This window comes from Mangifera indica, chromosome 5 (assembly GCF_011075055.1).
Source record: "Mangifera indica cultivar Alphonso chromosome 5, CATAS_Mindica_2.1, whole genome shotgun sequence".
In the NCBI taxonomy this organism is placed as follows: Eukaryota; Viridiplantae; Streptophyta; class Magnoliopsida; order Sapindales; family Anacardiaceae; genus Mangifera; species Mangifera indica.
The window spans coordinates 13,507,796-13,530,880 of NC_058141.1; the positions used below are offsets into that span (position 1 = coordinate 13,507,796).

The 23,085-nt window shown below is 34.9% G+C and overlaps 2 protein-coding genes and 1 pseudogene across 4 annotated transcripts; all 3 read right to left on the minus strand.

The window, feature by feature from the left end:
* Positions 1-4,147: 4,147 nt before the first annotated feature.
* On the minus strand, positions 4,148-11,570 carry LOC123215928 (nuclear pore complex protein NUP133). The gene is made up of 8 exons (XM_044636238.1): positions 11,133-11,570; positions 10,619-10,743; positions 8,678-10,510; positions 7,451-8,172; positions 7,212-7,364; positions 5,799-6,135; positions 5,294-5,364; positions 4,148-4,834 (listed from the first exon to the last, which is right to left on the minus strand). The coding sequence occupies exons 1-8, from the start codon at positions 11,330-11,332 to the stop codon at positions 4,310-4,312; spliced, it is 3,966 nt and encodes a 1,321-aa protein (XP_044492173.1). The 5' UTR covers positions 11,333-11,570; the 3' UTR covers positions 4,148-4,309.
* Positions 11,571-12,017: 447 nt separating this feature from the next.
* Positions 12,018-15,176, minus strand: LOC123215929. 3 transcript variants are annotated; one of them, XM_044636240.1, is made up of 4 exons: positions 15,053-15,176; positions 14,700-14,786; positions 13,428-13,620; positions 12,018-12,399 (listed from the first exon to the last, which is right to left on the minus strand). In XM_044636240.1, exons 2-4 carry the CDS (start codon positions 14,751-14,753, stop codon positions 12,269-12,271), a joined length of 378 nt encoding a protein of 125 aa, XP_044492175.1. In that variant the 5' UTR covers positions 14,754-14,786; positions 15,053-15,176; the 3' UTR covers positions 12,018-12,268. The 3 variants fall into 3 exon arrangements, with proteins under 3 accessions (XP_044492175.1, XP_044492174.1, XP_044492176.1); XM_044636239.1 differs by having other exon boundaries at positions 15,021-15,173; XM_044636241.1 differs by lacking the exon at positions 15,053-15,176 and adding an exon at positions 14,879-14,909.
* A 1,755-nt stretch (positions 15,177-16,931) lies between these two features.
* LOC123217457 lies at positions 16,932-21,969 on the minus strand (annotated as a pseudogene).
* Positions 21,970-23,085: the final 1,116 nt, after the last annotated feature.

Genomic DNA, 23,085 nt, shown 5'->3' on the forward strand with positions numbered 1-23,085 from the left:
CCTGGATTGAATAGACAAGTTTCTCCCCAATCCTTGATCAGCTGTAGGTGTTGCTGGCACAGGAGCACAAGATGAGGTTGAAGCTGAACCACGCTGATTCTTGAAAGACCTTCGAGAAAAACTGTTGCAGGCTTCTATGACCAAGCCTACTACGCCATTCTTATGACCCAAGTTGTGGGTGTTTGGGCCTTCTTGCTGAAAAGAATTTGAGTTCGTCTGATGAGTAATAAGAGGCGAAGAAGATGTCGGCGAGTGTGATAAATCTTGCTCAAGGGAATTGGTTTTATTGAGAGAGGTCAAAACGGTAACAGTAATGGTTCGCCGCCAGAGACTACCATAATTCCGAGACGAGGAAGTACTGATATTGCCGCTGGTGTTGGTTGTAGTCATGAGCAAGCCAGCACCAAGAATGTCGCCATCACTACCACAACCTTGATCGCTGCTAAACATGTTTTCTGAAACTAGCAAGAGACTCACAATTAGAGGCCTATGGCATGAAACTTCAATGATTTTGGAAAATTGTTTGGCAATGAATTGGCTCTGTCACTCCGGACAATTTTCGCTGTTGAAAAAAGCACCGCTGAGAAAGGAGACTCAACCTCTCTATACAGCGGACGCGGACCTGAAATTACAGTGTAAAGCGCCCGAAGCTTGCTGGAAATTATAGCAATGGAAAATCCATTTTAAGTTTATGAATGATGTGATTTGAGGTATGCGGCATACCCGTTTTAAGATTATGAATTATGATTTGGCCAAAAGTCTTGTTCCCCCCTTAGGATACAGTCAAATCTCAAAGTTTTATCCTTTCAACTTTTTAAAACTCATACACTCACCCATTAATCAATCTTTATTAAAAAATTTATATAAGATTAGAGTAAAATCATCATTTACTAAAAAAATTAAAGTTTTATTACATTATCTTTTCTCAGTTTAAAAATCTCATAATTTTTTTTATCTAAAATTTGAAAAATGAACATTCGTTCGTATGGTTTTGAAATCGTCTCAAAGACGGCGAACAATGTTTGCTCTCCTTCTCTGCTTATCTCTCCCTGCCGATCAAACTCTTCTCTTCGACGAAGACAAAATCGCCTTTGTCTGAGATAAAAATGTTTCATCTTCATCTGATCTCTATTGACAAAAAGGGTAGGAGGGAAAGACAGCCGAACAAAGGAGAAGAAGAAGAGAAGGTCGGTCAATAGCCGGAAATGACGAGTCACCAAAGAGAAAGAGAAAAAATTTTAAGGAAGATTTGTTACTTTTCAAACTTTAGATGAAGTAAATTATCATATTTTCAAACAAAGAAGGGCAAATATAATAAAACTTTAGTTTTTTAAATTTTTTTAATAAATAATAATTTTATCCTGAACTTTAATTAAAAATTTTAATAAAAATTGACTCATAAATTAGTGTTTAAATTTTTTAAAATTGAAGGGTGGAACTGGGGATTTTACTATACCTTGGGCTGGAACGTTGTTTTGGCCTTACGATTATATGGCGGATGCGGACTTGAATTTACAGTGTATAGCGCCCGAAGGCGGATGCGGACCTGAAATTACAATGTGAAGCGCCCGAAGGTTGCTGGAAATTATAGATGAAAAATTTTAAGCATACCCATTTTAAGATTATAAAATATGTTATTAAATATTATTTTATTTTTAATATATACATATTTATGAATTAATTTAATTTAATTTAATTTATTCTTTCTAAAGTGTGTTAATAAAATACGATATACTCTTCGTAACAAATTGAGAGCTAGCGAAAGAACAACGTTGGGTGAGCTTGGAAAAATCACTGGTCAATGGCCGCGTAAAGTGATAAACATAAACCAATATGTGGCGGGTGAGGGTAAGGGAGAGCAGGTTGGACTCGCAGATTTTGTCTAACTCTTTTCTACTTTGCTGATAATTATGATAAAACCGACTAAATCCTTCGCACTGGCGTAAACAAGTTTCTTTCCGCGTTACCAAATTATATTGACTAAACTTTAATGACCAAATAGAGCTGGGCAAATGGGGATTCAGCTTGAGCCCATTGTAATTGTAATTTGACGTTTAAAAATAATAAATAAATAGTTATAATATACAAATTAAACAATATCCAAACTTGGGGTCTTTGAAAAAGTTGAGTAATTTAAGATATTCAAGCCTGTGCTATAGTCTTGTAACGCCATACATCTAATTGTGCAAACACATCATCACTTTAATCGCTCCGTTAGATAAAAAAACAATTTCTAACTTCAACGACACAACCACTAATTGGGAATTGTAAATTTAATACAATCATAAAAATTGATATGGATAAAATACCATATATCATTTAGGTTATAATAAGAAATTGGCTTATATTTTGGTCTCACCATTAAAGCACACTCATTTATTGTTTCTCCTTCTTGGTCATATAGGACATGTGCATTTTAAAATATTGTTTTTTGTGGTCACACAGGTTGTTGTTGTTGTTGTTGCTATTGCATCTAATACCATTACTTAATTCTATAAACGTCTAAATATTTCATCTCCCTTGGTTAATACTTTTATCAATTTTTGTTTGATTTTATGTGACTGTTGTCACTCCACTATACCTATCAAGATAAAAGAAAAAAATTATGTGAAAGTTTTTTAAATAAGAATTATACTTATAACTTAAATAATACTCTATCTAGATTATAACTTTAAAATATGTATAATCTGAACCTAGAATCTAAAACACAACATGACCCATACAAGAAAAGAAGATGTAACCAATATAATAAATAAATTTTATATGATCAGTAGAATCATAAAAAACTCTAAGAAATACAAAATTAAAAAAAAATGTTAGATCCCCACTTAGATCGGCAAATAATAGAGTCCAATGAGACACTCTTTTGATTGACTAAATTCAAAATTTGGTATGCATTTGAAAGAGTTGTTTTTTTCTAGCATCGAGTAGTATGTTACAACAAAACTTCAATGGTTTGATGGGTAAATCCTCATTTTTACCATGCACAACATGCTTCTTCTATCTTCTATTGCTACTAGCAATGGATCTGATAATTGATGATGTGACAAACACATCTTTAATGGAAAATGTTGCCTTCAGAATATAGATCCAATTCATTTTCAATATAAATGATTGTAGCTTCGTTAACAAATACATTATTAAGCATTACTGCAACAATTCTCTTAGCTATTACATAATAATTAAATTTTTCAATAATTGTTAAATAAATAGTTTCAACATCATGTATAAAATATAACAATTTTTGTAGTAAACACCAATTACTATCCAAATAAAATATTGTAACACTTAAAACATCCATTTCAGATCTAATTGACAAAATATTAGAAGTGAGTGTAATAGATATATTTATAATTTTTTTAAGAGCAATGCTATATTGACACATTTTTAAATACACAATTAAATAAATGGATAATGTGTTATTATATGATTGACTATTACTTTATCTTTAATTCAGAATCTCTCGGTTACATGATGATATATCATTTGTATATCTAATTATATGTTCAAAAATATAGTTTTATTGAAATTTTTTTTTTTTTTTTAAGTTTCAAATTTAATTTAATATAAAATTTCAAAATACCGATTCTAATTATATTCCTAGTAAAAAATCTACATTGTGGACTAAAAGCGGGCCTAATTACTTTGATACAAAATTTTTGTCTGATAAAGAAATGAGAGAATTTATAAGGACTATAAATTTTGTTGCTTCATCTTGTAATGTTGCCCTAAGGATAACACCTACATGTGTATTTAAGGATATTTTGATCATCTCCTACAATTTAAGTTGAATTATCATGTTAAGTGTTGCATAAGGGGTGAAATGGTCATTCACAAGAGCGTAACGCCTCTCCAAAGCCTATAAATCATTTTCAGAGTTAAGCGATCCTTCATGAAGTTGGGAATAATTAACCAATTGAATTGCTCATTCCGAAAGGAAGAAAGCACATTCCGTTGTGGCGATTATTGAGAAACGTGGTTATGAAAGACAGGAATACACAATTGTAAGGAAGATAACTGCTTTAAATATCCGTTCATATAAAGGGTTGTTGTTGAGCTTAACCCTGTTGGAGTTTGGCTGGATTCAAATCCATACACACATTTTTTTAACAAGCAAAACAAAATTTATGTAGTGAAATTACCATCATGTTCGGAAGGTCAATACACCAAGGTAGAAAATATTGACAAGTGATTACAGAAGTCACCGAGATAGAAAATCATGTTAAGTACAATTTAATCTTATCATGAACCAACAAGATTAATCAGTGAGCACAATGAGATTATGTCATTCCATTGGTGAAGAGCCCTCTCAATCTTCGACATCAACCTTTACACTACCTAGCATTATAGCAGTCAGCATTAGCTTACCTGCGTATGGGAAATCCTTATGCTGCATCAATATTGCTTCTACAGAAGAACTCATATCCTTCAATGTTAGAACTTCCATGTTTTCCTGTCTCAATGGCAACACTTCGTCAAATCCTTCATCGATAGTTTCTGCATCAGGTCCATAACACCTACTTGATGCCTGGAACAGCAGTGTGTCCCTCAGTTGTTGCAATGTTTCCCCTTCACTCCATCCTTCTGCTATTGACGCTTGATAGAGTTGCACCCAATCGTCCAGATTGGCAGCATTCTTCCAACATTCCTCCAAAAGGTTCCGGTGGCTCTTACGAAATGAGGAACTGGTACAGGCAAACACATCAAATGCTTGCAATGCAAGCTCGGGGTTTTCACTTTTAAGGCACAGCTCTATTAGCTCTTCTGGACGAAAGAGTGAACCTCCAATATATTGCTTCACTTCATCAGCGGGAAGAATTTCTATGATTTTTTCCTACAAAAATCCAAGAAGTTGCAATTGACAATCAATAGACTAAAGCTACTTAAATAAATATTGGTCAAACTTTAAAATGTATTATAGTGGTGTCTCCTTGATGCTATGAACAGCTTCAGACAACAGCAACTTGGAACTTGAAGGCCAAGTTAATTCTACAGCAACATGCTTATTTATTAATAAAAGAGTAATACTATATGCACACATTTTTTTAATACATAATTAGATACGCAGAAGATGTATTATTATGTAATTATGTGTTATTTTATCCTTTTTTAATTAAAAATCATTTAATTACATGATGACACATTATCTATGTATCCAATTATATACTAAAAAATGTATGCACATAATTTTATTGTTAATAATAACATAAAACAATAAGAGACAAAAAAAAGGACCTTCCTACTAGAGAAAGAAAATCAAATTTGGATTTGCTGCCATGAAAATACAACATACCTGCAGTTTCAAAATTTTTGAATCAGCTTCAATGCGTTTTACTTTTGTCACAGAATCATCATCTTTACCTGCTGGCATAAACTCAAAAGAAAAGTGTTAGCAAGAGAAACACATAAATTGTATCAAATACAAAGGCTGAAGAATAGAAAGCCATCTTACGAATGAAAAAAACACAGATGGGATGATAAAGAGTAAATATATTGGATCATCCACCCTTTAACGAAATCTCCCACCTAGAAGTAAATTGTATCCATGAAGATATGTTTTTAACAATCTGGGATTATTGCATGAGATTTAGTTATTTCCTAAGGTTTTACTAACGAAGTATTGTACAACTATGCTTGATTTATATATGGTTACTATTGAATTGCAGAACCTGGTGCCAACTTAGTTTTAGGGTTTCATTGAAACAATACATATAGCTCCTATACTAGGTGGTTAACAGCAGAATTTATTCAAAATAAGTTTAGATGAGGGCTATATAAGGCCATGTGAGTAGTCATACCTGCCATGGCAGCTATCTTCGAAAGATTCAAAAAACGCCTTCTGTCTGACAATGTTGGCTCAAAAGCAAAACAGTCAGTGTCTTCATCATCTTCAGTTGCTGAAACAGAGTCCTCATTGTCAGAAAGAGCTAACACGTGAAGAGTTTCAGATGCAGCAGAAAATTGATGAAGAAACACTTCATGAACCCACAGGAGATCCCGATGATACTTAACAAAAACAGATAGCTCTTCTGGGAACTCTTCTCCAAGCCGCAGAAGCTTGGAGAGTTGCCTCTTCTCATACAGTTGCTTAAACACAAATTGACAGAAACCTCCAGTAGGTCCCATGCTTTCATGCTGTGTAATCAATCATTTATAATTATCTTAGAACAACAGAAGCATAAAAAATATGAGTCAGTACCAAAGTCAAAACCATTTCAACAGCTTCTAAAGAGTATCCAGAAGAAAGTAAAATTACAATTAAAAAAATAAACAAAGCCTGCAAATAAGATAATATGAGAACTTTTTAGAAAGGAACTTATTTGATCAACTCCAGTAAGAATGCAGGGGAAAATCTTCAACAAGAAGATGATCCCTTGAAATAGGAGAAAGCTTCTTGGAGTCCAAAACAGATGATTTTGCTTTGGAAGTTAAAGAAACACTATCTTACTGTTTTAGGAGATTCAAACCTAGATCTAATAAGTTGTAAGGGGCTACCCGTTCTTTGGTTCAAACATATTTTCTCTTCTCTAACAACACAGACATGCATGCATATTGACTGAAAAAATGAGAACAGCAAAAGGAAAGTAAAGAAAATCAGACATAGCTGGATATACAAAATCAATTAATAACCCACATAGATTACAAACTCCAGTAACCATTAACTAGGCACCAAGTTTATCTACATGTTCTTAATTAATTGTACTAAAGGCAGAAAAATGTTGAAAATTAAATCATGTTGCGATATTTGTTTCTGCAGATGAGAAAATTTAGCATTTAGCTGTACATTATAGCACAGAAACATATATTAATTCCCTTCTCTATTATTTACTACTGAATTTCAGCTAAACATTCAGTAAAAATGAACCACCAACAAAACAAAATCATGTGTTAAAAGCAACAAAAAATTTTTATAAAACAACTGTTATAAAAATCTTTAAAGATTTTTTCAAATTAAAAAACAGAAGGCATTGATTAAGAAAAAACAAAAGGTTTGGTTCAACCAAAACCTATTTAAGAGAGCTTTAAGAAAATCAACCAGAAATTTCAAATCATTGCATGATCGTTATTAACAAAATATCAATAATGACACGTGTAACAGCACTAGCCACATATGGCATCAAAAGCAAAGTAGAACGATCATAGAATTTAGAAGTAGTGGAATGAATTACAAAATAAGAAATGCATAACAAAGTAAACAACCGTATCAATACCATAAGACTTCTAAGCAGTTCTGAATCATTAATGTCACAACATATTTTCCACATGGTTTTGTAACCTTCATGCCGTTTTGCAATGGGCAGCAAACTTGAGGAAAGCTTTTTGAGTATTTCTACATTTTTTTCTTCTGCAGATTCATCCATGACCTGCTAAAAAAAAATAAATAAAATTAAGAATACATGTAAATCCACTAGTAACACAATCTGAAAGTTTGCACAGAAAAAGTTTTGACCTGATTGTCAGCTGCACCAGAACCTCTGACTTGTTGATAGAGGGACTCCAGAAGGGCATCCCGTCTGTTCCAATATTCATTTGAAAGACCTTTGTGCTCTTCTCCTCGCTCAAATCTTGCTGTGAGTGCACCAGTATAAGCTTCAAGCAAAACTTCAGCCAGTTCTTCTAGATGAGCATACACATCTAATTTTGCAGACATATCAAGTCTAGGTTTTTCATTTGACAGCTGAAGCATGAAAGAAGCAATGGTCCACATCCCATTACGTGCAATAGGTTGAGAATACCAAGGTGTTAAGCCCTCAGGTGGTGGATACCACATATGATGCTCATTTCTATATTGTAGGGCAGTGCGAACAACTGTGACACATGCATTTGAGAGCTCACATGCTCTCTGGATCTGAATTCCATCTGGCTGGTCTACACTAATTACATACTGTAGCTGTCTGTCCAGGCAATAAAACACTTCCTCAAGATCAGAAACCTTACTGTAAAAAACTTCAGCATTATCTCTATCCATCAGAAGAACAGTATTACGGCGAGCTCTCTCACCAACTAATTGAATAAGATCCCACAGAGCACCTGAGGTATGAATCTCTGAATGAGAATGTGGGGAACCAACCCCAGTTGAACGGCTCTGACTAATCATGTTTTGAAGTTCCCTTAGCTGAATCATTCCTGACAGTTTTTCACCATGTTCCAAAATTGTTTGCAAAGAAAGTCCTGCCAGCAGAAAGAAATAAGTTGAGCTTAACAATGCCTTTTCCAATTATTTATTTTGACAGTGAGAGTCAAGATTTCAGCAACCCCAGTATGGATAAATGTTTAACTCCATTGTAAGAGAGCCTTAATACTCTAGTGACCCAAGTGAGTTAACCCCTCCAGATGTATGCTAGATACTATGATAACAAAACTTTGCACCAATCACAAGAAGAAAATTAAGATGCTGCTTTCACATCACACTAAGGCCAGCATCATACTGAAAACAATTATAATTAAAGTCATATACAACACATATCAATGCTTATCCATATTGAAATACTAAAGTTTAACCATGCAATATCTTCAATCATGTGTCTGATAAATAGGTCAAAGGCTAGCACATGGAAAATCTCATCTATGTTGGCAAACATAACCATGAAATTTCAAGCTTTGACACAGTCAATATATAATGCAGACAATAAATTAGATTGATATAATTGTAAAACTCATTTGCAGGAGATCATACTCTGTCTGGAACACAACTCCTCATGGCACTTGGATAAAGCAAGAAACTGGAGAAATTTGTTATGCTTCTGTTGCTTATCCCTGAGTTGAGTGGAAATCATTGACACAATTTCAGCCCCTCTAGTTGTTGTCCAGTGTTTAGCCAAAGTGTCAACAATAAATTTGCTAGTCCGGGCAAAAACACTTGTTTCTCCATCCTTTTCAAATGCTCCAGAATCCTGAAGCTTCTTGAATGAACCATCAACTTTCCCAGATAACAGAAACTCATGGAAAAGATGACCAAGTAATGCTTCAGATTCTTCGTCTCGGGCAGCTCGACGTGCTATCCCGGTCATAGCAGCCTTCTGTTTATCTCCAGCATCCCATGCATCAGAGCTAACTCTTTTGGGAGCAACATTACCTACCAGACTAAGGTTTCTTCTCTCTTCTTGGGCAGATCTTTCATTTGAGCTTCCTTTACGGGACAAGCTTCGCTCAGGTGGTTCAACTCCACCAAGTAGAACTGCCTTTTCTGGTATTGCCCATATTCCAGCTTTCTCGGTTAGTACAACCCATGCTCCATCCTCACCATCATCTGCAGCTGGAAGAACCGAAGCATCTAGAACTTTTCCAGCATCATAAGGAAGGTCAAATTGATAGAGGCGAGTAAAGCTTCTATGATAATGGGAGACCGTTGCTGTTCCATCGCCAGAAAGTATTATTGCTGATCCCGGAGGCTTTCCTCCAACACGAAGCTTCATGGAGAATAAGAAGTCCTCATCTTCTACTCTAGCTTTTGGGATAATCACTTGAATGGGAGCTTTTTTCTCTAAAACTCTATTGTGTACATCAGAATGGATGTTTGTCCCAGATTTATACTGCATGGTAAGTAGAGAATACTGTGTGTAGCTTGAACTGCTAACACGGTCCTTACAAAAAGTGGCAACAAGAACCACAATCACTTTATTTTGATCATCTACCTGCACATCCAAAGGCCAGATTCGCTTCTGACCCGCCAAATCCTTCTTTATACCCAAATCACCATCAGTCCCAACAATTTCATGTGACCAGAGCTTTGACACATTCAAATCAGGACCAAGTTTAATATTAAAACACAGTATCTCATGATCAGTCAGTAAAAAGAACTGACTATTAGGTTCCTTCACTGAAAAGAGTGAAAACCCCCATATTAGCGACCTAGGATACCCCTTACTTCCTGCAAGTTGGCCATTTTCACTGCTTTGGGATGCTACATTTGGTATGTCATGGTATACTTTGTTGCAGTGTATGCCAGAAGGGCTACAGTAAAACTGCCAAAGCTCACCATTTGAACTACATGCAAGGGCAACACACGTCTGCTGAGTATCAGGAACTGCACAAGTAATCAATGAGTTGAAAGAAGCTGTGCCAGCTAAACTACTTCTGACCTTGCTGCTACATTGTTGGCTGTTTGGGGTAGTCTTCCCATCAAAAAGTGAAGATGCCACAACTAATTCATCAGAAGATGCAAATTTGGTAACTGGAGTAGTTACCCTTTCTACAATGTTGGGCCAGTACACAATGGCTCTAGTTTTTTGGTTACACAATACAATTCCAACAGCATTGCAATGTGGTGCAACTTTACTTGCTTGCCTTGAAGTGCTATCCCAATTAACTATGCTAAGCAACCAACTGCTAACATTATAGGAATTTCTACCAGTATCTCCATCATCCAAAACATTTGAAGGAATTTCAAGGATAGCGCACTTATTGGAATCTGTAGCTGATAAGTAATTCCAAATAAAGAGTCTATCTCCACAGATAATCCAAGAAAGACATGTTCCCTTATCCATTCCACCAGATATGCATGCCTCACCTGCCGGAGGACAAACAATTTTTTTGGTTAAAATCTTCGAACAAAAAAAACATAGCAGCAATTTAAAGAGACACTGAAATGTTTATGACAAGAGCAAAGTTTACAAACCAGAAACATGCTTCCGAAGAAAGCTGATCTGTTCATCACGAACCACTTGGGGAAACTCTCCAACAAATACAGGCTTGATGGGATCTGTCTCATCCCCTTTCTCACTTTTGCCTGCTGGTGGAATTCTATAGATGGCACAAATAAAACTATCAGCTATAGTCAATGTGTATATAATACAAAAATTAACACACAAAAGAGAGATCCAAGCTTTGGCCAACCTTTTTGAAGTATTGTTTACTAAGATTGGAAAGAATTTAATATTAGGCATCTAAAAGATATATCTACTAAACGAGAAACAAGACACCTTCACGATACAAGTTTCAAATTAGCCATTTCCTTTAGAATACAAATAACAGATATAAGTACCAAAGATGACAACGATTAACAACAATAGTAAAACAAACAAATCGTAGCATCCATAATTATGAAATTGAAAATTTGAAAGGAAAATGAGAATAATCTCACATTTGAATACACATAAAGTACACGATAAAGTGGAGTATTAAAATGATACCTAGCGAGAACAGATAAGCGCGTTGCCCAAGGAGCAGGAGTTCCAGTACTGGGCCGATTGGGGACGTAATTGTTGTCGTACTGTGATTTACGGTTCTCAGCGAGTGGAGTAACCGGAGAATGTAAATCAGAAGGCGTTTGAAATTGATTCCGGTCCTTTCTCCGGTTCAAATTCTGTCTCTTTGTTCCCGGAGAGAACATTTTTCTTTTTTTGGTTTATGCTTTTACCGCCAAAGAGGTTTAGGGTTTATAGGTTTTGACAGTGAGGATTGTGAGAACGCGAAGTGGGAGAAATTTTGAATTGGTTTTTTACGGTTAAAGGAAAAGCGTGCGCAGATATGGTGTAGTCGAGTGCAGACTTCGAGACGCTGAGTCATATTAAAACTCAATCTAAGCCATCCGATGGGGATGAAGCAAAATTGAAGCAAACGCAAAGTATGATTATAGGCGCGTAGTCTGCCTTGTACCGTAAATTCATATTCATATTGATATTAATAAAATTTTCATTCCGAATGGCCAATAAAAGGTATATCAAATGGGGTTCAAGAGAAAGCAAAACTAATAAATCATTCAAACTTTTGAAAAGAAAAACCTAAGTTCAAGCTTTTATTACGTTGTGAAACTTTGATTTAAATTACTTACCAAAAAAATATCATAACGTTTAATTAACCGAAAAGCTACAGAGTATCCAAAACAGCTCATCTGTAAAACAACCATCTCAAGATATTCTTCAAAATCACTATCTTTTTTCATCTCTTATGTCAAGACATACATCAGTTTATATTTTCTGAACTTATCAAATCAATAACAATCAACATCTGGTAACAATCTCCCCATGAGGCCATAGTATGTACTATAACATCCTGCAGGTGAAATTTCTTCAGAATTGATCCAAACTAATCTTTTATATGACATTAAAACTGTATTCTGCTCACAGATTAAGATAATTGATACAGCTACAAAATCAACATAATACAAATATATATAAAAAGGCTTCGTATGCGAACGTAAAACCAGTTCTCCAATGAAGAACTGTCAGCAAGACCTTTCCAGGTTTAAGATAAACATTGAGTTGTTTCCTATTCTGTTCCTAAACAAAATGAACTTGATATACATACACCTTGCCAGATTTTTGCATCATGGTTCCAGCTTCAAAGAAACAACTCTTGACTGTCTGTTGCGCTTTGCCACCTTAACAAAGACTACCGAGAGGCATGATGGAGCCCACCATGGCCTGCGAACCTTTTGTTCCCCTTTTAGGCAAGCCACTAAATAATAAATACATTTTGTGTCAGCAATAATACTTTCTTAGATAAAATGCAAAATGAAATAAAAGAACAGCTACTCATTAAGGGGTAAAATGTATATTCCTAAAAGAATTAACTCTCTTAAGTCCTAAATTTGGAGACTAGAATGTAAAGGTAAAATACAAAGTTAAATGAGAGCTTGTTAATATGGTTGACACACATAAATAGTTGTTTCTTGGAAGACAAATATTACTAAACCATTCAAAAAATGATAAAAGTATAGGCATCTACCTTCCTTAAACGAAATATCTTAAATATAAAAACCAAACACACTCCCCTATTGCATAATCCAACTATCATTTCACCAAAGCAAACTTCTCATTAATTATTTGTCTCTTGTTCCATTAATCACTAATCCTAGAAGGAAACCCTTAGATAATTAAAAAACTGGCACCAAGCCATCAATTGATAAACTTGCTTCTGATAAAATCCATGGTTCTAGAAATTCATTTCAGACATTAAAACATTCTCCTTCCTCCATTTATTTCCTTTAAGCACTTTATCAATAAAACATAGAACTCATGATGTATTAAAAGACAATCATAGGGGGCGTGTTGACAGCCCTTCACTTGAGTCTAACATTCCAATTTCAAGCAAAATAATGAAGAAGAAATTTTTTTGTAGAGATCTTCAGCAAAATCAGTAAAGAGAAATCAAATAATAAGGAAGATGACTATCCTCCTCCACATGGCATGAATCAAGACAGGCAGTCATAAGCAGAAGTTAAGATGCAGGAACATGGTCAAGTTTTTCCAAAATCAATCTGTTATAGAGAACCCAAAGTTATTAAGTCAAGTATGAACCCTTTTTGCCTGAAGAAGACATAAATAATTTCAATACAACAATGTATGCTCCATGGTGCTATGCACAAAATAAATGGAAATAAACCCCATCTCATTTTCCTAAACACAACATTAACTTTAAAATAAAAGTAATAATTAGCCAAACATTTTGGACAAAAGAGAGGGAGAAAGATAAAGAGATAGAACCTTTTATTCGTCTGAGTTCCTTACAAAGTGTGATGAAGTCTCCCCACTTCATATGGCACCGTCGTATAAACCGAAGAATTTGTTCGGTTGTGAACATGGACATGCCCTCCAGGTATTCTCCATTGACACCATTTTCTTTGAAAATCTGACGATAGCCACCAAGATTTATCTCTTCCAACCATAAACCAACATCCTGAAAGAAAAACAAAAAGGTAGGCAGAAGGCAAGCCATTAAACGCAATATCCATCTACAATCATACATGCTCTGAAAATAAAAACAGAAATAATAAAAGAACAGGTAGTCCAACAGTCATTTTCCGTAAGTCTGCCTTACAATCACGGATGGCTGACTTGTGCTTACTGTTGTATTTTGAAATTTGGTTTACACAAAGCGTTCGGTACTCAGAGAACTAACAAACAAATCATAAGACAAATCTGGCCCGCTTTATCATAGATAATACATAAAGTTTGCACTACAAACCACAGAAAGCTCCAATCAAACAGCCTATCTTGTTTACAAGCAAACTTTCTATGTATCCTTATGACCAACATATAGCAAAAACATGTTATCCCTCTTTCTCAAGATCTAAAGCAAATAGAATATCATTGCAGTAGATATAAAATGCCTCAATATGCAATCACAACATCAGTATAACATAGGCAATGCTTGCTCACTTCCACTAAAAATTGATTCATTCACAAAACTTGCAAATTCTACGAAGAGGAAAGATACTATCTTTCCTTTCATGTACAAATCAATACAATAGTAAAGGACAAGGTTGAGAATGGACAAAAATGCAATTTGAAACACGCACAGCACAGCCTCGCACATACATAAAACTTCTGCACTGGAACAGTGTAGTTAGGCTCTTCACTCACAAGATTTCCGAAGATCAGACCAATTTGAGTATGGAAAATTTATAAAACGATATCCCATATATGCAAGTAAAAATGAGTTTTAAGTTCATGCCATAGGAATTCAAATACTACAGCAACAGAGACAGAAATCATCACTGTCAGGGAAAAAAATAATTCCCAACAAAACTAATATAAAAGCTATTCAACCGCTAAACTGGATCATCATCAAACAACCCTTGATCCCATATTGCAACCACAGTCAAATCATCAAATGAACAACTGGATTTAAGAATACCAAAAAATAATCGGAAAAAGCACGATAGAATTAAGTAAAAGGTGGATTATAAATTTGAGAAGATCTAATTAAGATAACAAAAGAAAATTGGATAAAGAGAAAAGAAAGAAACGAATTACCTCGACAGTCCATATAAAGAAATCAAGAGGCTCAGGAGGTCGTTCTTTGCTCATTCTTTAAACACCAAACAATCAATTAAAATTCACCTGAAATTCACAACCAAATATAAAAACAAAAAGAAAAGAAAAAACTCTTGAATGAAAACGAAATTAATTAGCAATATAAAATTGACACTTACAGATCCCAAAACCCAAAAAATCAAATAAATTAAATTAATAATTTCAAGAAAAGCAAAAAGAGCGAGAGTGACAGACAGAGTGAGAAAAAGAAAGAATATGTAAATATTAATAATATTTCTAAATAAAAGAAAAGTAAGTTACCGTATGTATGAAAAGAGAAGTAGAATTCGTACATTTGTGTTTTGTGAGGGTTTGGTTTGTTCCAGTTCGCGTTTGATGTTGCGCTGTGACTACGATTAGATTTATGTAGGTGCAGCCAAGGGGAGGTAGATGAGATGAGAGGGTATTATTGTTATTATTGTTATTACTGTTATTATTATTATTATTTTGATTAAGTTAGTTATAATAATGAATTTAATATTAATAATATAAATAATGAGGATTATGATGGATTTAATTTAATAAAATTAAAAGTGGGGACCATAATATGTTTAAGATGATAGTCGGAGAATGGATGATTATGATTTATGAGTGACCATGCAACATGCATGTGCAGCATGTGTGTGGTCTCGACTCTTGCGTTGAGAAACATAGAATTGTTTAAAATCAGTTAATTGAATTGGTTTACCAATTTTTAAAATTAAATTAAATTTTCAGTTTAAAAAAATTATAAATTAAAATTAAATTAATTAATTTTGAATTAAATAAAAATACCAATTAACTAAACCGAATTTTTGATTAACTAAATTTTAAATTGAATTTTAAAAAATTATCATATTTTTTTAAATTTTTTAAAATATATTTAATATTTTATTAATTTTTTAAAAATCACTTCAATTCAACTAACCCATTTTAAAAATTAGAAAAACTAATAATTAAATAAAAAAACAGTTTTTAATATTTTGAAATTAATATTCAAATCAATTTTTCAAATAATCTATTTTTAGTTATATTTTTAATTTAAAAATTAATTTAATTTAATTATTAGATAATTTTGAACCCCCTCTACACACCCTATATTATAATTTTAACTAGCTGACTTAATTGTAGGGTCACCATATCTCTCATAAAATTACCCATTACTCAATAAAGTGAATAAGATTTGAAAAAGAGAAAAGTACACAACACCCATTAGTGATTAGATTAGAGGTTAACGGTTGAAGGCTGTGGTTGGAGTGCAAGTATATAATTGGACCACCCATTCGTTAATTATTGTGAATTGAAAGGATGGACAGCCCACATGGAAGACAAAGACAGCATGATTTGATTAGGGTGAGTGCGGTGAGGTGATACCAAATTTTGATAAAAAACTAGCAGAATGAATCATCCCTTTTCTTTCCTTAATCTGCCACACAAAAAAGGATGCCTACCTCTCCCTAGCAACAAACCAAGAACAATCATAGTTGGTTGGTTCAAAATACCTCTTCAATTCACTACAAGTCAACAATATTTAAAACGAAATCAAATTAATATACAAATAAGAAAAATATTACCAGTTGTCACCTGTTTCAGTTGATCCAAGGGGAAAATCCTGTTGATGGATTCTAGTAAAATGTAACATAAAAAGTAAAGAAATATATAAAATAGATATCCAAAATTAAATTTTCTAGTTCTACCACTTTCTTTGGGACCTGCTAATAATTGGATTCCGAGTTCCAACCACCTCACGGCCAACACAACACTAGTACAACCACCTACAGACATTGCTTCTAATCACTGAAAAGATCAACCAACAAATCCATTTTTGTGATGAGAATAGCATCGTAGGTCCTCCATCACAAATGTCATTCTAAAGACCTCTTCCAATCACAAATGTACTGTATAAGACATTACCAATCACCCAAACAAACCATCCAAAAGCAAGAGGATGAGACTTTATCACTATAAGAAACAGCATCTTTTCTACAAGTTGAACAACCATAAGTCAGCTCAAGTGGAAAAATTACTTGTAGCATATATATGTATATATGGATGAGCTTATCTATAAAAATCACCCCTCAAATAGGATCAATGCCATGATATACCGTACTGGACTTATGAACATAACAAAACCAAACCAGAACCACAGTGCAGTTCATTCATGCCATTCAAACTCAGAAACAATGCATAAGCTAGTGGTATGCTAATATTAATTAGCAAGAAACTTGACAATTTGCAATCAAATTCATAAGTTACATGATAATTACAAAAGCAACAACAGCTCTTTTGTATGTGACTAAGTCACAAGCCAGACAAACAATGCACAGAGGTACTAGCCAATGTTTTTTTTGAATGCTCCAGAATTGTTTTTGTGCCCAAAAAGAGGAAGTAGTCAAAACTTCAATTAAGCAAGGAATTTAACACTAGAATCTAACCTGTTATTTGCACAAAAAGATACCTACTCAGATATTTTGATAATCCTCTCCAGGGAAAAATAAGGCAGAAATTTTAACTCCCAAAAATGGCACAAATGATACCTCCAAATCTCTTCTTTTGATCATTCTTCTGTGGAGTCATTTTGAATTCTCTCTTCAGAGGACTGCCACCCTACTGGAGTAAATCAAGGCTTGATCTAAATACACAATGTCCAGGCCATTGAACCTAGACTTAGCAACCTCAGAGTCACTCTGTCCCAACTCAAATCATTGTGGCTTCCCAATTAACATTCAGCTCATCGTTATCATGAAGTGCCTTCAAAAAATCAACAAACTTCAGAATCTGGCACTGGAAGATGTGCTGCCTGAGCTAAGGAGTGTTTGTTGGTCGTCCATTACTGGTTTTGCTAATGAATCCTTTCCCAAAATACTCAGCAATCACAGAAACCCATCCTTTGAGCTCTTTACTTGCTGGAAAAACTGATCTTGATCTTTGGAATTCTGCTCCAAGCCTCTCTTCATTTCCACAACGGATTGGTACTCTGGAGCACATTCCGGACTTTCTTTTTCATTGTCACCAAGGCACCGCTGATGGAATGAGTGCATACACATAAAGTGCACGGCAGGAAGATCAAGGGTGAAAGTGCATGCAGTGCACTTGCTGAGCTGAAAGATTCTGGCATTTGTTCTAAGATCCTGAATTTCTTTTCTCATTGCCAAAGTATCTTCCTGCATAATTTAAGGAGTCAATTAAATATCATTAATACACTCAATAAGCAGTCAGATGTAGCTAGTGAGTCTGAAAGTGATTTTTTTATTAGGGAAAGTTTCAATAAAATCCATTGTCATTGCTGATTGTCAAATCAATGAACATCACTAGGACATTGTCCAGCTCTAGAATCCACTAAAGTAAGATTGAAAATGTTCTAATTCTTCTTATTAGCAGTAAGGTCATTGTTCAAGTGTTTTCAGATTTATATCTTCATGAGAGACTTAAGACTTTGTTTTAACACTTGTCGTAAACATGTAAATAGTGGGTTTTTCTTGAAGGCTGATACAGTCTCAAAGCAACATATGGCTACCCCAGCAAGACCGAGAAAACTAATTTGGCGAAGAGCAACACTATGTGTATCCATTTTGAGTATACAAATGGTGATGCACTACCCCTTTGAGTACACTAATACGTACGCACTACCCATTTTGAGTACGCAAATAGGTACACATTTATGTGCGTCATCACGTGATTGGATGTTATTTCATCTTTAATCCAAAATCACTCAATCAAATGATAACACATATTAAGTGTATACCTATTTGTACACTTAAAGTGAGTACGTATAGTTTTATTGTTTAGCCAAGCAATAATTCTTTCTTTTTCCTAATAATCTTTCCAGAATTTGAGTTTATTTAAGCACACATGTCACCCTACTTAATTAGCATGTTTGAAGTCAATACATGAAGTAGGTAACCAAACCCTTTGGAATAGCTCTTTATAGAAAAGAAATTGATTAGATAGCCACCTTCAATTAGATCCAGTGTTGAACAAAATGACAAAAGTGGTGTATAAAAATAAATTAAATATCGAAACAATGCCCAAGATGTAAGCACCTGATAGTTCTCTATAGCTCGGCGGTCATCTTCAATTAATTTTGATTCCTGTTCAAGCTTATGAGCAATATAATCCTTTATAACAGAGAGTGTGAGACATGGATCCCTTGACAGTGTCTGGAGAACAATAATAGGAGGCAAGATGTTGTCCCTTTCAATAAACGTCAAAACTTCCTTCACTTCTTTGGAGCAATCTTCTCCAAGTTCACCAAAATACTTCAGAAGATCTGCCCAAAGAGATGGATCCCCTCCTTTACCTGAATCCCCCAGCCTTTTGCAGCTAGCAATCACACCATCATGATCATGGGCCTGCATGTAGCAAGAAATTACCTCTTTATAAAGTTTCAGCTTCTCATACAATTACAAAAGACCTTCTTTAAATGCATTCATTTCACAAAGAATAATAGCAAGATCAACATCATAAAGTGGATGTTCCAGGTCAGAGGGCCATGCAATCTTAAGTAATTGTAGCCCCTTCTCACGCCTTTCCAAGCGATCCTTCTCCTCATATATGTCTTTACTATCAGCAGTCAATTTTCCATTGGACTCTGCTTTTGATGCCATAGATGGTCCTGATCTTGCTCTAAGACTAAAATCTACCCCATTGCTGACTTGTGAGATCAATGGAAAGTTCAAGTCATTGGACAGGTACAGCTCCAAGAGAGTGTTATGAATTTCTACTTGAGCGGGTGAGTCTTTCACCATGTTTGTATATTTTTCGAGAAAATCCATAAGGGACTGTGGGTGATGGACAAAAATGTTGAGAAAATCAACAGGTGACGGCAACATAGATATGTATGTGCTGCTTGAAGTTCCTCTTTTAGTAGATTCTCCATCCTCCGTACAAATGTTCATGAGTATGTCAATTGTCTCCACTGGCTTGTGCTCTATAAGAATCTTACCATACTCTTTCACAGTCACCCCGGCTTGACAAGTTTCAAGGCTTGTGATATACTGCAAGGCTTCATCGTATCTATCAAGGTCCTCAAGTAAAATCTTCAAGTATAACTCATGCCTTCCTGCCTTCTTAGCAACATACATGGCATGCTCATGGTAATTGGCAGCATGACAGACCTTTATAGCAGTCTCAACATCAAACTTATGCTCCCCAACGCCATCCTCACTTTTAATGAATAAATTCAATTTTTCAACATCTTTCAATTTGGTGTAGCAGTTTAACAAAAGAGTGGTATGATCTTTAAAAGCAAGCCCCTTTTCATGCAACTTTTCCAAGTAATTTGTAAGGTTATAGATTCTCTGTGCATCAAGAAACTTCTGTATTACGTATGAAGGTTCAAGGTGACCAATGGTGTTAATGTACTGTGCCATGGCTTCATCATAATCCTTTTGCCATACAGATGATCTCCATACTTCCTTAACACTTCTGCAGTTGCAGCAGGATCAGCTTGCTGACTTTGAACAAGATTGATAGCGACTGTATAAAGGTTTTTCTTAAAGAGCATATCTAATTTGCTTTCCATATCCTTCTCCCCGATACACAAAGCTGATTTGTCTGTCCATATAAGTACTATATTGCCCCACTCACATAGCATGTGAGAAACCTCTTTAACCACTAGACTAAAGGCTATTAAACGATTCTTCAGGTCATAAACGTTGAAAATATTCTTGTCATTTCTTTGATCTGCATTGACACATAAAAGGTATCCACGAAACCATCCTAACATTTTTTTCTCTCCTTCAAAAGCCGAACAAGGACCGCGACCGTCAACATCATAAAAATACACAGCCTCAGGTCAGCCAATTATCAACTCCTGATGACAAGAGAACACAGAAAGTTAATCAGCTTTCAAAACCGTATAAATAAACAATTTTCTTTGCAACACAATTATCCAACATGAAGGGCATCCAGAACTGCATACCGAGCGATCACTCATTGCAACACTATAGGCATTGCTTCCAATCTGATCCAGGACTTGCCTCCTAGGTGGTTGGTTCTGCAAGCTGAATAAGCACACCGAATTTGGCGTCACAGAAAATAATTGAAGAGCTTGACCATCCACTCTGAACCCTAATCCCATGATAGAGCATTGACTATTGTCATTATGATTATCCAACTGAAGTTTGAAACGGGTAATACGCTCCCTTGCAATATCTCCCTTGCAATATCTCCCTTGATGCAGTAAATGAAGCCATTATCTAAACCAATCGCTATAAGAAGTATCGGTGGAGCTTCTTCTAGTACTAGAAATGAAGTTATCTGCATCAAATCATGATTTTCAAAATTTCATCAGTAAAATAAAAAAGATCACAATGCACAATGTGGGCTATTTCACATCTTAATTCGGCTAAAAAAATTTAGTAAATAACCAAACAATGCACTACCTTAGCTTCAGGAAACTGATTAGTAAATATTCGCAAAATTCCAATACAATCAGGGCTTGTCGTGCTAGTGCCCTCTGGTTCCATTTTATCGAGATCAAAAACCTTGAGACAGGTAGCCGATTGTTGTGGTGACATTTGTTCATCTTCTCCAACAGTCACCAGAAAGTTCCTTTGCTGTTCTTAGAAAACAAAAAATCCATCAGTTTCAAGCATCGTGCATTACTAAAACAATTTGTGTATAGTCAAGTATAATATATAACAACAATAACTTGTACACAATCAGACTCCAACATTCAACAAGCACACCAAAACCTTTAAAAAGAAAATACAATAATTAAGAAAAAGCATTTATAAGAGGAGAACTGGACCTTGAGCTGCTGGAGGTAGAGGACAGAAGAGGAATGAGCTTGAAATCCAAAATTGAACTTGAGGCCACGATCTAGAAGGCTCACGGTACCGTCGTTGCAGCCGATTACTACCTTGCCTCTGCCACTTGAGCAGCACGTGATCTTTCCTGTAACTTCCTCCGGAATCGTGCTCTTACCTCCGTATTTTTCCTCGAAGAACTCGAACTTCCTCCACTGGTACATATTGCTTTCTTCTTTGACCAAAGGGCTCCGCCTTCACGGGGGAGATGGATGGGGATGTACAATCCCTCCGTCTCGTAAAAAACGAATGTTGAAGATGTCGTTTTTCAGTTGCTTTCGTTCTGAATCACGAATATTGAAAACGACGACGTTTATGTGATGCTCTAACGAAATATGGCGAACTGCCGATGGCCCTTTATGATTATATATGGTCTGATCATGTTTTACTTTCATGGACAAGGACAAAGCTTGTACTATAATTCATTATTTAGAAGCTTATTTATTTATATAATTTGTATTCATGAATAATCATAATTTTTGGAGTATAAATTTAAATAATTTAATCCTTTTAATTGACACACATGGCAGATCCACAGGCGTCAAATAATCAGCCTTTTGTGGTGTGGCCCAAGGGCTGAATTATGTTCTTAACGAAAGGCCCAACAAGCCCACAACCGAACATCCATGTTGTTGCAAAACTATGAGAGACAGTGTGGCAGCGACACGTCATGATTTATCACCAAATAATAGTACTGCTATATGGCTGAATAGGATTACATGGTATTCTTATGTCTCCCCAAGAGTTACACTTGAAAGAATCATGTCTAGGCAACTGCAACCAACAACTGGTTGAAGCACCAGTCATCAAAGAACATTCCTTGTCCACCATACATAACGGAACATGAATAAGTCATCAATCACATGAGAGTGAAAACAACTTTTGCTTAACAACAAATCTGTTTAGTCTATTCCAATAGGATTGTGACCAGGAAACCTATCTTCATTATCCCAAATGAGATAATTCAGTTATTATAAACATTAATTTTTAATTCAATTAGGATAATAATATATCTTTATAATTATATTTGAGTCATGAACATTTATATATTTATATTTGAATGCAATTTATTGACTTCAAAATCTCAGTTTTGACCACATAACAATAGATAATAAGGTATTTTACCATAACCTTATTACTATTGCCATAATTTAATTTGCATAAGATTTGGAATTATGTATTTTAGTTAAGGGCGAGAAATTTCATTAACAAATATTATCTAGGATTAAAAAAGAGTAATTAGATGAGCACCATGACATTAACCCTATGCATCTGTTGCAAAAATTTGTGGGTTGCAGACTGGAAAATTAGATTGGTTGGGACATGAATGATGGTCAGACAATCAACCTAGTGTTTATCATAAACAAATAGTCAGTCAAACTAAAAAGTCAAAACGACCCAACCCAAAATTTAGCTGACTTAAAACCCCACGCATGCTAAAATAACTTTGGGATGGTAAGTAGGAGCTTGTCTTGCAGACAGTAACATTTCTGAAAGGCTAATTTCAGAGCCAGATATTCCAGTGGCAGTGGGAC